We start from the raw sequence: 13,895 nt of genomic DNA, 5'->3' as shown, positions 1-13,895 counted from the left end.
TGTCTCTCTTTCTCTCTCTCGCCTGCTCTTTTCTTTCTTCCTTTCATTTCGCTCTCCGTCTCTCCCTCGATGGAGGGGAAAGGCTCTTCGCCTCTAATTGCGGCTGTTCCGTTGCCATGGCGCGTGTTGCTCGGCACTGTGAGGTGCTGTGTGTGTGTGCTGTGTGTGTGTGTGTGTGGAAGGCAGATGATTGCTTGCTGCCAGCTCTCGTTTCCCGGACGCCGATCGCATTTCTTTGCGGCAGCAGGGAAAAAAAAATGAGACGCCAGAAATAGCCCCCCTTCACACAGACCCACTCACTCTCACCGCTGCGCTGTCAAACACACACACTCAGGCAGACGCACACACAAAGACACATCCACTGCATTTCCTCTCCACCTGACATCCTCAGTGCATATGACCTAGGTTATACTGTATGTAGACACCTCCACGCACAGCCAGTGATGTGTGTTTATGCATGTCCGACTTCCTCCGTCCGCATGTATGTGTGTGTGTTTTCTGCGTCTCTTAGGAGGTTGTGTGGGGACTCCTGATTTATTTCACCTTTAATGGGAAGTGAAATGAATGTGAGCAGCAGCTGGTCTGGTCCTTGGAGATACAGCAGTAGGCTAACCCAGAAAATAGGCAGCGTTGCTCTGAAATGGTCCTCACTCCGACAAGCGCCAGGACACGCCACTCTACACTCCACTAGCTGCACTGTTGCTTTTATTTCAAGCCGCATTTAGTTGCCACCCTCACCCAGACTGACTTACAACAGGTAGGTTCTTGTTACAGGTTGCTCTCCAACCTTTGGCCAACCCAACACACGGTGTCTTTCCTGTCACAACTTTCCAAAGGGTATGTGGAAGGTAAATGGAGACAGATTACTAGCAAATAAACCTCGCAACCTCGTGCTCCAAAAGAGGATAAGAGAGGATTATAACCAGATTTGTGGATGAATCTCCATAATCATCTCCTGTACTTTTCACCTGCAGAGTCACTGGGTTTTTAAGGGAAGTTAAAAGAAGAAGAAAAACAGGTCATAATGATGTGCTTGCTTAGTTTGGCAAGTAAAAGTGCCTCTAACCTGTAATTCAAAGGTGGGGCATTTTTCACATTTACAGAATAAAGTTTACCAAAACTGTAGTCATCCAAAGTCACGTCAGTATGTTTAGTCAGTTTATTTCTTTAGGTAGGCTGCGATGTGTACTCTACTCCCTTAAAGCATCTAAAAGCACAACAATCACATCTAACCCTGAGTTCAAACAATCAGTTACAGTCGGTCAGCAGTTTCTTGTTACATTTGTGCAGGTACATTCATAACAGATCAAGACGAGTTGGCATCGTTCCACTTCGCTGTTTTAACAATGTAATCAACTACTTAACAACAACAACAACTCAAATGTTGGAGAAATTACAGTTGGACACAGGTCCAGAGAGTTGGTGCCATATTGAGCTTAATGTAAATGACTGGGCCTTTACATCGATTTCTAATGGCTTAAAACTTACTCAAAAGGTAGAAATAAAACACAATTGCCAACAACTTTAGCCTTGCTACCTTTTCTAAATGCACAATTAAGAAACAAATTGACACAAATTGCTGTGTGCCATTTTGTTTTGCCGTATTAGAGTTAGTTGTGGGTCATTAATTGTTGCGCTATAAAGTTATAACTGTTATTAAGAAGGGTATACACTTAACAGGGCTCCCCTCTCAATACACAGTACACAGCTTGCCCCAACCTTGGCACTTGCAGCAGTTGTTTCAGCTATGCACCAGTATGGTTGTATATGAAAAATTCATATCATATAGGAAATTAAAACTGGTACACCGGTTCACCCGGTACATTGCTCAGCACTGGTTTTATTTGTGTTGACCAAGGTAAATGTGGCTCATCATATGGATTTTAGGTCCTATCGACCAGACTATAACACTGTAATTCATTGTGTTGTCGCATTAGTTACAACCCTTTGTATGATTACACCAAACAGCCTTAATATTAGTGTCAGTGTTTGATTTTCTTCAAATTAGGCCCACATTTATCATAAATCCACTTACTTCCTTTTGCAAATACAATGTTCTTACTTGTTACTTATTACTTAGATTTCACTTAGATATATGTGTTGAAAGTGATTTATCCTTTGACCATCTTTCATGGACAGAAACTTTTAAAGGATAAGGCTGGGAAAATATTCAATACTTTTCTTTTTGCCAACACATTGCACAAATGCAAAACTTGCTATGAATTTGTCCTTCTAACAAGTATTGCCTGTCTAGCCAAACCCTCATTTGTTTTCCAAAAGCTTAGAAAAACACATATGGTCCACCCAGTTGGGTGAATATTCCTTCATTATGGACACTGTAGATTATTTTGAGTCAATCCCTCAATATCCTGGTGCCATAGATATTAGCAAACCAAATATGAATTAATCAGCAACTGAAAATAGTACGGTATTTACTCCTGTTTGAGTAAACTGTTGAGAACATTTGCCAAAACCTGGAACCATGTCTTTATGAACTGTTTTAAAGATTTATGCTAAAAAAAAAAGTTGCAATGTATCATATAAAGTAGTTACTTGTAGTTATTTTAGTTTTTTTTTTTACAGACAAGGCTTGTTTGTTTAGGGATGAGTCCAGTTATGTCACACTATTGGCAACACTGTTGTGAAGTGATTAATGGGGAGAATAGTTGAAAACACAACAATAGTGCTGTTACCAAAGATCTTAATGAAATCATTATCATTGTAAATAACTGGAGACGTGCCTCATCCTCTGACTGTGTCAGTCACAAATAGATAGTGACTGTGGTGTCTCACGTAACTGCTTGCAACCACATAGTGGTTCTCTTCCTCAAATGGTTGGTTTTGTATCTTCTTTCCCTGCGGGGCACAAGTAGCTTGGGGAGGCCTTTCTCTCGAACCTGAGGTCAACCACCGTGGCCACTTAGTTCACTCTGTGCACCCAACCTAGGGACACATACATACGGAAAACGCTGCGAGCTGTGTGCGGTTTGATTCTCTCGCTAATAGATCAATAAAAGACATTAGCGGCGGGCTAACCCGACGCGCAGCGCTAATACAGGGTTAATCCAGGGTTAATGGCTGAGCAGCATCATTCTCAGGGGCAGCCATTAGTTTGCAGCCGCACCACACAATATCAGGTTCTCCTCCTAGTCATGCCCCAGGCTCCCAGAGAGATAGGCACAGGGAGGCGAATTGAAAAGAAAAGGATCGAGGATCACCCTCATGAGTCAAGATGAAAATGAGATATCCAGACAGATGAAACCGAATGCAAAGAAATGGGGGAGATATCGGAGAAGGGGGAGGCAGTGTGTAGGAAACGTGCATAGAATGAAAAAGAAGGAGAAAAGGGGACGGTGGAATTGTGGTCAGGAGAAGCAGGAAACTGAGAGGAGAGAAAGGGGAGAGAAGGAGAGGAAGGGAGTCGAGCGCTACACTTCTCCCTGTCCTTGTAAAGTGCTGCGTGCTGTCGAAGCGGCAGCCAAGAATGTGTCAGCCCAGCCGTCTCACGCTGCCTAATGGGCTCTTAAACGCTGATATAAAGCTCACTCGCTCTTTCGCCCTCCCCTTTTCCTCTCTCTCTCCCTTTCTGCCTGCGCCGCTCGCTCTCATTACCTCTCGTTCTCACCCTGTCCCTCACTCTGTCACTCACTTGTCCTCTCCCTCTCTTTCTCCCTCTTTTAGTTGCTCTGTCTATCAACTTCTCGCTCCCTGTCTTTCCCTTTTTTCCCGTTGCTGTCTTTCTACTGCTTCTGACTTCTCCTTCAATTACTCACCCCCGAAGCTCTCTTGCAGGTTGTCTCTTTATTTACAACCTTTTTTTTATTTTTATGGATGAACTCACGAACACTTCTGTCTCTCTCTCTCTTCTCCAACAGGCTCCATAATGCCTTCTACCCACAGGATCCATCCTTCCCTCTCACCCTGTTGCACGTCCTGTCAGCACCACTCCACGGCTTGGCCAACGCCTTTGTCTTTGGCCTGGATAGGGATTGGTGGAGCCTACTGAGCCCTACTGGCATGCAGGTACAGCAACACCACTAGCGCAGTTACAAAGCCATTACTGTAACAGATACACACAGCCAGCGATGATAGAGATTTCTTGTCTGAAAAGGGCTTTATAAACCTCTGATTGCCATCCGTCCTCTACCACGTGCCTTTGCTTACTCCTCTCAGGGTCACAGGTAGCTGAAGCCTATCCCAGCATGCTTCGGATGAAAGCCCTATGACTGAATTATTTTTTTTCTCCCAGTTTTTCCAGTCCTTGCATTCTTGAAATGTTATAGAATTGAATGGCTATGCTTGTGTGTGGGAGGTTGTCAGTTGTAGAAACATATTTGGAGACAAATACAAGGACGTATGCAAAAAGGCACTCTCCTTACCGCAATAGTGTCACTTATTTTTGAAAGTTTTCTTTCTTCAATTTCCTAAATTTAGTTTGTCATAGCTGTTTTGTGGATCTAGTGTTGAACTAATATTGACCATTCTTTAAGCTATATTAGGTCGACTGGTGGTCATTTAAAGACTTGATAATATGCAGATATTGAGGAAGATGGGCTCCTCCTAAAAAAAGTGTACTACAAAATTATCAATTTGTGCCTAGTGGATAATTTCTTACCACTGCACATTGTATGCATAACGCTGTAGACATTCCACTTAATCTAAATGAACCATATCATTTTCAAGGAATTGCAACATCAGCATCAACAGGTCTCTGACTGTACAGTATTATCATAAATGATGGAGCCACATTTTCCTATTCGAGATGAGTCAGTTGGCCAATATCACAATGCAGAAATCTAATTTTGAAGGCCACCAGTCTCACTTGGTAAAGTAGTTGTTGAGTCATCAAGAATGATTAACAACCCTGTGGAGATCTCCGCAATACGCATTTGTCCATTTAGTGCCAAGGAATGTCTAGTTGACAATGTATGACAGATGTTGATGGAAACAATTTTGTGATCTGAGAGCCAATTTTTGAAGTTGAGGGGAATTAGTGAAATTAGCAGATGTAAATATTGCTGGTTTTTCTTCATTTTTTATGATCAGGAACTGAATATCTTTGACAATTTCAATATGTTAACTTGGGCTGTTGGAAATTGTGATGGGCCATTTATTTTATGACAGTTTATAGACAAAGTGAGAAACAGGGAAAAGATCTGCAGCTCAAAGGTCCATTGTGAGAATGTATTGGCAGAAATGGAATATGATATTCATAGATATGTTTTCATTAGTGTATAATCACCTGAATATAAGAATAGTGTTTTTGTTACCTTAGAACTGGGGTCAGCAACCTTTACAATCAAAAGAGCAATTTTTGGCCCACTAAAAGAAAAAAACATTTGTGCCTTATAATGCTAATTTCTCGCCGCAGGTCAAGCAGTAAGCCGTTTTTTATTTTTATTTGTTTTTACAATTGGAGAATATAAGAATCGCTTTAGGCCCTAAAAAAATCATGAATGAAAATGGTGAAAGCTGCTACTGGAGAGTCACATGTAGCTCTAGTGCTGCAGATTGCCTACCCCGGCTTTAGAATGAGCTGTTTTTATCTACAGAGGGACTGGGTCCTCTTCTGTGGAGGCAGCCCTCTTGAACCGCCAAGTTTCTATAGTAGCACTAAAGGACAAACCAACCACTGGCCCTAGATGGGGCTTTTTGTGTTTTATTGTGAGTTTCATGGACACCTAAGTTTCTCCTACACACTTGGAATGGGGAGTGAGGTGAGTTGATCGCAATCTGCAATGACACCTCTAGATGGCACTAACTACTACACACTGGTCCTTTAATTTATAGGAAAAATGACAGTTAGTTGTAGCTCTTCTCTATTTCTGTATTTTTTTAATCACTGTAGGAATGTTGAGTTCAAAATACTTATTATAAATTGTGCTAATCCTGCAAAAAAGTTTTTACCTCTAGAAGTTTAGCCTTCTTATTAGAAATAATCACTTTAGAATTTGTAATTAGACTACTTAACTTTCCAAATTGATTGGTACCATTTGTAAAAGGTGCTATCGCACCACTTATATAGGAGATAATTGTTGGGTCGTTGATACAAATCCTTTTATTTAAGGAGTAAAAATACAAATCAATGACTTTAGTTTTTAGTGGTTTCACAAAATGAGCTTTTAGAGAAATGTAATAAAGACAAAATTACCAGAGGAATGATGTTTTTACATTTGAACTGCAAACCTCATTGGTTGCATTTCAATAAACACTACAATCAATACAATTCTCCACAGATTTGTCTCAATCTACAAACATTGGCAGTATCTGCGGATGCGAGTCAGAGCTGATATTGAACCACATAGAAAAAAAATTCTCTGTGGTTTTAGTTCCCGCGTACACACACACAAACACGCATATTGTCACCTGCTCTGTATCACCAACCACACTGATAACGGGTCATGAGCGCAGTGTGGAAGAGTGGAATGTGTGGTATGACCTTCAACCCAAATGTCAATGCTTCACTGTGGTGAGTAGAGAGAGAGACACAGAGAGACAGAGGAGCGAAATGGAATCTCAATGCGTCCGTAAATCACAGAGAAAATGCTGTTTGTGTGTGCCAGAGAGAAAGAGGGAGAAGGTGAGACAGGAGACGACAGAGAGAGAGAGAGAGAGAGAGACAGGCGGCGTGTATGTTCATGCTCTATCGTGACTAACAGCCGGTTGTTATTCATCTTGGCATGCGACTCCCAACAGCCCCCACACATCAGGTGTGAGATTGGCGGGGAGAGGAGGGGTAAGGGAGAGAAGGAGGAGGTGGTGGTGGGGGGGTTGTAACAGCTTCAAAATGTTCCTCCCTCAACGCAACAAATCTGCGCTTTCGTACCAGACACCCCCCACCCTTCCTAACTCTGCCTCCTCTAGCTCCCTCGCTCTCTGTGTCTGTCTTGCTGTTTGCCTGCGGTGCGTTTACATGCATTTAAAGGGACTGGCTCAGACTTTTTCTAGTCTGTCTTAATGCACTACTCATATGCCATGCGTACATTGAAAGAGTTGTCAGTCCCTGCTCACCATACTTGCCATAAGGGGATCCCCTCCGAATGTGGCAGTGGTGTATGACGATGATATCTACAGTCTTCATCCTATGGGCAGGCGGGATCACTGTACATTGTGACATTCCATAAATGTTCGTACGTTGCTGATAACGTAAATGTGTTTCTCCATAATGTAACTGTGAGTTTAGGGCATCTTGAATAAAGGCAGGCACTTGGGAGCATTTTGGATTTAATGACTCAGTAACTAGTTCTGCAAGATGAAGGTGAAGTATTTTGCGAATAAACTGTACACCGTCACTCAGAGACTAACAAGCAAACCATTGGCATAATCTCAGTTTTGTCAGAGGTAGATCCAGAGTGTGTGACTTTTGAAAACCCCTAGTTTAGTCTATGGAGATTAACTTGATATACGCTATTGATTTTCAAAAGACCTGCACCTGTAGCCTTATATCAGACTGAATCACTGCAAAAAATCTAAGTGTTCAGTGATTCAAATTGGCCTGGTGTTGTGCCAAACAACTGTTTCCTGCAGTTGAAGAAACAGTCGACCAGTCAGAGCTTTGTAGCTTTGTGATTAAAAACGGGGATGTCCTCTTCCTATGTTGCTAGCGAAATGTTACATCTTTAACACTGAGGCCAGTGGCGGTCAGTAAAAAACTTAGATTTTATTATTCTCATTCAGGCAGAAGACTGTCACGTTTCCAAATGATTGCAGTTAACTGCACTTCATACTCCCACACACTTCTCGCTTTTTCTGCTCTGTCAGACAGTGACCTTCTTTAAGACAAGTTAGCTTAACTGACAGTTATGTTTCTGCAAATTCTGCAGTTCAGCAAACTACAAACATGAGTGAGCGGTGTGGCACTAAAAGATGGTGCCTCTTTTTCTGTTTATGTGTGAATTGAGAATTGAATCGTGATTCCAAAAATCAAACCAAAAAATCTGACCTCTTCTTAATCCTGTGAATTCTGAAGTTAGTTGCAGCTTAAATGAGGCCTCATCAGTCTTGGTGCAACTAAAACTTACACTATGCAGCCCCTTTTGATGACTGACCTGCTGCGAGTATATAAGGATTTTACATAAACCTGTTGTCTAATTACCTACGGGACAGTAACCTGTCAGTAACGTGGTTTCTTGTGTGTAAACATTCTGCTGTCTCTCCGCCTCGTATCTCTGGCTTTATCTAGTCCTCCGTAGTTTTTTTTCCCCTCTCTTCCACGGCAGTCTTTGACGCTTCTCCTCCTCCCTCTCTCTGCCTATCTCTGTCTCTCTGTACTGTATGTGTGTCTGTTCCCTTGCCTCCTCTGTTCCCTGTACCCTGTTACAGCATCTCTGGAATTTATCTCTCTTACATTATTTCTGCCGCTCTCCTTTGTGTAGCATCTCCCTCCCACCTGTGTTCGCTCCCTCTTCCCCTCTTCCACTCTTTCCTTCCCTGATATTGATCTGCATTCTAGCCATACAGCTGAACCGCCTGTGGCTCTGCAATGAGCTCACCTCTCGCTCCTTCTTCTGTGTGTACGCGAGTGTGCATGCAAGAAAGAGCTGCTCCCTCATCTCCTTATGTCTCAGCATCACTGCAATCTTAGACTACGTCCACACTAAGACAACTGGCGAGTTTTGATCATGCTGTTAATGCGTGACAACAGTGTGTCCACAGAAGTTTTTGTAAAGATTCTCTTCTTTGCTGTCTTATTTCAACCTGTAAACATCAAAACTGTGCATCACAGCCATCATGTATTAAGGAGTAGATATCACAGCCTGGATACCGTGCTGAGTCTCAGCTGGTTAAACTTTAAACATTCTGCCCCCCTCTTGTTCTCTGTGATCACCTATTCTTTGTTTTAAAACAGTCGAAATTCACTGCTTGTTTTTTTCTCATTTACATATTTGTCTGTTTCTGTTGTCAGACAGCTGAATGAGTATGAAATAGTGATTTGATCGCGGCTCATAAATGTTACCTTAACCAGGCGAAGAGAAGTCCCTGCACTGTTGCTCTGAGACGTCAATCAGATCATTGTTTTATGATCCCCAAAGTCATCTGACAAAATCGGTATAAACCTGTTTGATCACAAAATCGTTACTGTGTGATTGACTATGACATTTAAAATAAGTGACCAGAGAAAGTAAGAGGTGACACAGGGGTGTCTTCTTAACTTTGCTGCTATAGTGTCCTTAACCAGGCTTATATCATTGTTTTCAAAAAGCCTGGTCCATGCTGAAGGCATCACGCATAAGTGGGTTTGTATATTGCATCGTCGGTTTCGGAAAGTTACAGAAATGGTCAGACACAGCCTTTCCTAATCTGGTGTCAGAAATGTGTGGGGGGAGGGGATGTCCTGAGTTATTCCGCCATCCGACAAGCAGTTATGTCTGAGTACAGTGGCCCCCTAAAAGCAGGTATACTTTGCGCATGCGCTAATACACAAGGGGGCAAGTGGCGTAAATGTTGTCATCAGAGGGTGTACGTGTTGCCTATGTATCAAACCAGATATACCACATACTTTTGGTGACTGCACCACATCCACTACGCTTTGGGTAACCAGCCAGGAACATGACCTCCAAGCGAACTTTAGAAAGTAGTACAAACAGGACTACTACGCTGCTGTGTTGTCCGCAGCTGTGTTCTCATCCGTCTGGGAGTATATTCAGGCCATAACGAAGTCAAAGTAGCATGCTCTCTTTTGCTTCCCATGAGCCTGAGGCTTACAAACGTGTAAGAATCAAGCATGTAAATTACATACTTAGCTCTTTTCCCACAATACTGGTGCACAAGACAGTAGTTAATGTTCATTGTCAAGCAATCATTTGTCTTACTCAAGTCTTGTTACTATTAGGGCTGTGTATTGGCAAGAATCTTGCAATACAATACGTATCACAATACAGCGGTTGCAATTGAATATATTGATTTATATTGCGATTTTAATAAAAATCATATTTTTTGTCGTAGTATAAAGAACACACCACCATTATATTGAACATGACAATCAGCTCTTCCTCCTATCTGTCTAAAGTTTGGTACTTTCATGTAGTTGAGTGGAGTAGAAAATGAAAAACAACTGTGCTTCATTTGCCAGAGGGAATCAAAACAAGTGTTGGTAATTGATTGTATCCAGGATGTCACTGCCGCATGTCAGAGGGCATTAGTTGAACATTTCATTGAACTTCTCCAGGTTGGTGCTGCAATTTTTGAGTCTTAAATCACGGTGGGCAGCACCAGGATGTTATTTGGAAGCTCAGTTCACGATGAAGCAGCCTGTCTCGCCTGTAGCGTTCAAGTCCAAATGGGGAGTTAAACACGCTGCCAGCATTTTCACATTTATCAACTCAGGAGACTGTCTTCGAGTGTGTAAAACATCAGCTTAATGTGTATGGATGACCAGAATGGAGAGAGAAAAAGATTTCAAATGTAGGCTTAGTGTAACATAATCTTAACACCAGTACCAACCGTGTGTTAATTTCAAACTGTGTGTGTGTGTGATTTTTCTAGCTGGCTCTGCAGTCACGGCTGTGTGACAGGACTCGGATCGGAGAGTACCACCCCGGGGCGGTGCGCTACACACAGGCTGACCTGGCCGACCTCAGCGATGACGACGACGATGACACCAACGTGCTCTTCTACTCTCCTGACATGACCCTGAAAGACCGAGGGCCCTGAGAGAGGACTGGAGAGAGGGAGAGACAGAGAGGACAAAAGAGCTGGAGGAAAAGAGCACGAAGGGGGGTCACAGCAAGGGAGGAACGCAGCGGATTAGAAACTGAGAAGGAGGAAGAAGAGGTAGGGAGGGAATGGAAGGGAAGATTGGGGGGACAGTCAGGCAGATAGAAGCCGGAGATGAGCTGTCAGGTTCCATTATTAATCCCCATCCTTTACTATTTAATATCCTAAAGACACACACACACATACTGAGCAGAGCTGCAGCTCCCTGCAATACTACAGTACCATCAGAGAGGAGCGAGAGAAGAGCGGATCTAAAGATCCTCCTAATGTTAAAGACATCTGCTGCATCCCAAAGGTCTTAAAACGATTTCCCTCTCTGCACCGCCTTCTTGACTCCGGCATTCTGCAGTGTTTTTGGCATACCACAAATATGAAAGAAAAAAAAAAAAAGGACCTAAAGACAAAGGACTGCTGAAAGGCAATCATAACAAGGTGTTAGTTTAGCATTCACAGCAATTACCTTTTCACTTCTCTTCAGGGGATGAGGTGAAAAGCAGGCCTTTTAAAAAGCACCCTGTGTGTCAGTTGTGAAAGCGTCTGCATCCACACTGAGACTGATCTGGGTACTGAATGGTTTTCTATCCGAAAGGGGGGAGGTGGGGTGCAGTGGAAATACAGGAGGGGGTTCTAAAATGGTCACTCGGTAGGGCAAATAAGTCCAAAAAGCAAGAGTGTTACTGGCAGGGAGTCTCTCCTTCCACAGACAGTATTTGTTTTCTGTTGTTTCTCTTTGCATATGACATTACTGTTGTTGCAACTTTCGCACAAGTATTCCTTTGAAAAGATTTTTGTATTTTTTATGAACTCTTGCATTTATTTGTTTTACTGTATTTATAACAGATCGATGTACTGTATATATTTAAGTGTACACACTATTTTTGTACGTGCCTTGGACTGGAATGTGAAGAAAATGCTTCTCTTGGTCCAAACCTGCTGCTCTCACGTGACAGTCGAGCACAACCTGATTCAGTACATATATAGCCTTATGAACAACTTTTAAAAAAACATGTTATTGGTCAAACATACTCCCACACACACACAGACATATACACACAATGCTTTCTCTAAGGTGGCTGTCAAAACAGGTTGGAAAAGATGACACACTCACAGCACCCACGGCATAGCAACAGCCTTCGATGGTTCATCATCTCATGGCCATTGTCAGAGGCTCTGAGGGGACATAGCTGAGGTGTGATTGGCAGGATAATAGAGTCACTTTATATTCAACCTCAGCCCATTTGGTTTTCCCTCATATGTAGGTGGTTTCATCACTGTCGACGCGTGTTGCCGCTGTCAGCTGCCTCTCTGACAAGTTGAACTAATGAACCGACACTTGACCCTTTTTACCCTTCAGTTGTTGAACTTTTCTGCTGGGCGTCAATGACACCAGAGTGCAACTTTAGTTTGCAGTTCACAGAGCCCCACCACTGTATCACACACACACACACACGCATTGTGCCCCTACCCCCCTTTTGGCACTGTTGCTGGTTTTACTTGACTGTGCACTCCATCAAATAAATGAGCAGGAGAGACATTTCATAACAAAGCTGAGACTGGGCGTGTTTATTTCATTTTCACATTGATGGCAATCCCTCATGCCACTGCGATGCCTCCTGTGAGGTGAGTGTCCATGTATGTGTGTGTGTGTTTGGATGTGCGCTAAGACGTCTTTTTAGACTTGGGCTTCTTAAATAATGGATATTAATTATTTGCCGGACCCCTGATGGCCCCTGCCGTCTCCAAATCTGGTTAACTGGATTTTGATTAATGAAATATGTGCGCCATGTCCTCCAGAAAACCAGACCTCCACACACCTCCACAGGCTCTCCCACAGACGCTTCTACGGTTCGAGCCCCGCAACCCCCACTCCATATAAAGAGCCCGGGAAATAAGCGAATCTCCCTGTCACGCAAGAAGAATTATTATTCCCCCCTCATATCGTCGCATGCGCCGTAATTGGATACAATTTAACACCCGCGGCCCACGGGCATGTCGGCAGGCGCACTGCCTACTATTAGCTCGCCTCGCCTCGCCACCCTATCATTTGTCAGATCTGTGTTGGTGTGCTCCCGGTGCCTCTCTCTCTGTGTGTGTGTGTGTGTGTGTGTTTGCGCACGTGCACGTGGCTCGAGAAACCGGAGCCTTTGTTGGAGTCCGGCCATGACCTAGCTGTGACGCACAGAGAGAGGGGGAGAGAGAGAGGCGACAGCAGCAGCAGCAGCCCAGACGCTGAAAAACAAGCCGGAGCTCCCTCCGTCACCTCGGAGCGAAAGTGAGGCAGGTCCGGTAGGGGTTGGGCTCCAACACATCCCCGCCTGGACGGTAGAGCCCCTCTCAAACTCAGCCCAGCCGCCGCTTTACTGTAAATATAACGCCGGGGAAGGTTAATGTGCAGATTACAGCCCGCATGAATGGCGTCTTAAAGGTAGAAATAATTGAGTCCAACTTGTTGTGTCGAGCTTTACATCAGGTGTTTTAATTAGCGTGCTCCGGGCTGTTGGTATAAGCGCAGACCTTCCCTCTGTGTGCCTGCATGCAGACATAAAGGAGCGGCATTTGAGCCGAATACTAAAGTTTATTTCACATTCAAAACGCAAACCGTAGTATTTCATATTGAGATTAAAATGCACCCTATGAGAAGGGTTATTTTATACTTTTTCCTGTCAACAAATCCTATGACACCAAAACCAACAATGCGTTAGTCCGTCCCAACTTCCCTGCCCTGGATGTGGCTCTTGTATTCCTACTGAAGAATTTAATATTCAAAAGCTGGCCCCAAATACATATTGTGTATTTATTTAAAGTTTAAGTTAAGGTTTACCGATTTTCTGAAGGGAAAAAAAAACCTGGGTATTGTAGTTTCTAACAAAAAATTTAGAAATTGAGTAAATAGTGCGCTTGTTGGCACTATTTTATATTTATATTTGGTGCCCCATAAAGCATTTGTGCCAACAGGAAGGTGTAGGTGGATTGGACTCAAAATAAACTAGAGGGGTTATGTTCATTGTAATGAAGAAACATGTCAGCCAGTGCAACAGGCTCACTGATTGATCTGTGGCACAGAGGAAGAAGATCTCAGACTAGATATACAGACGGTATACTGTTGGTGGGATATGTTTATTGTTGGTTTTGGTCTTTTCCTGGGATTTGTTGACAAGAAGGAAAAACAGCAAATGTGT

The 13,895-nt window shown here is 43.1% G+C and overlaps 1 protein-coding gene across 1 annotated transcript in view; it reads left to right on the top strand.

The window, feature by feature from the left end:
- si:dkey-100n23.5 (cyclic AMP receptor-like protein A) overlaps positions 1 to 12,262 on the top strand; it is a gene marked incomplete in the record, with an annotated part of 38,276 nt that extends 26,014 nt beyond the window's left edge. The window contains 2 exon segments of the mRNA XM_035676376.1: positions 3,870 to 4,023; positions 10,486 to 12,262. Of these exon segments, the coding sequence (XP_035532269.1) occupies positions 3,870 to 4,023; positions 10,486 to 10,653 (322 nt within the window).
- Between the last annotated feature and the right edge of the window lie 1,633 nt (positions 12,263 to 13,895).

The sequence above is a fragment of the Morone saxatilis genome, unplaced genomic scaffold, assembly GCF_004916995.1.
Source record: "Morone saxatilis isolate NCDOM2014 unplaced genomic scaffold, NCSU_SB_2.0 Contig5, whole genome shotgun sequence".
Taxonomy (NCBI): domain Eukaryota; kingdom Metazoa; phylum Chordata; class Actinopteri; family Moronidae; genus Morone; species Morone saxatilis.
Note: the sequence above shows the minus strand (reverse complement) of the source record. Positions and strands in the feature narration are given on the sequence as shown.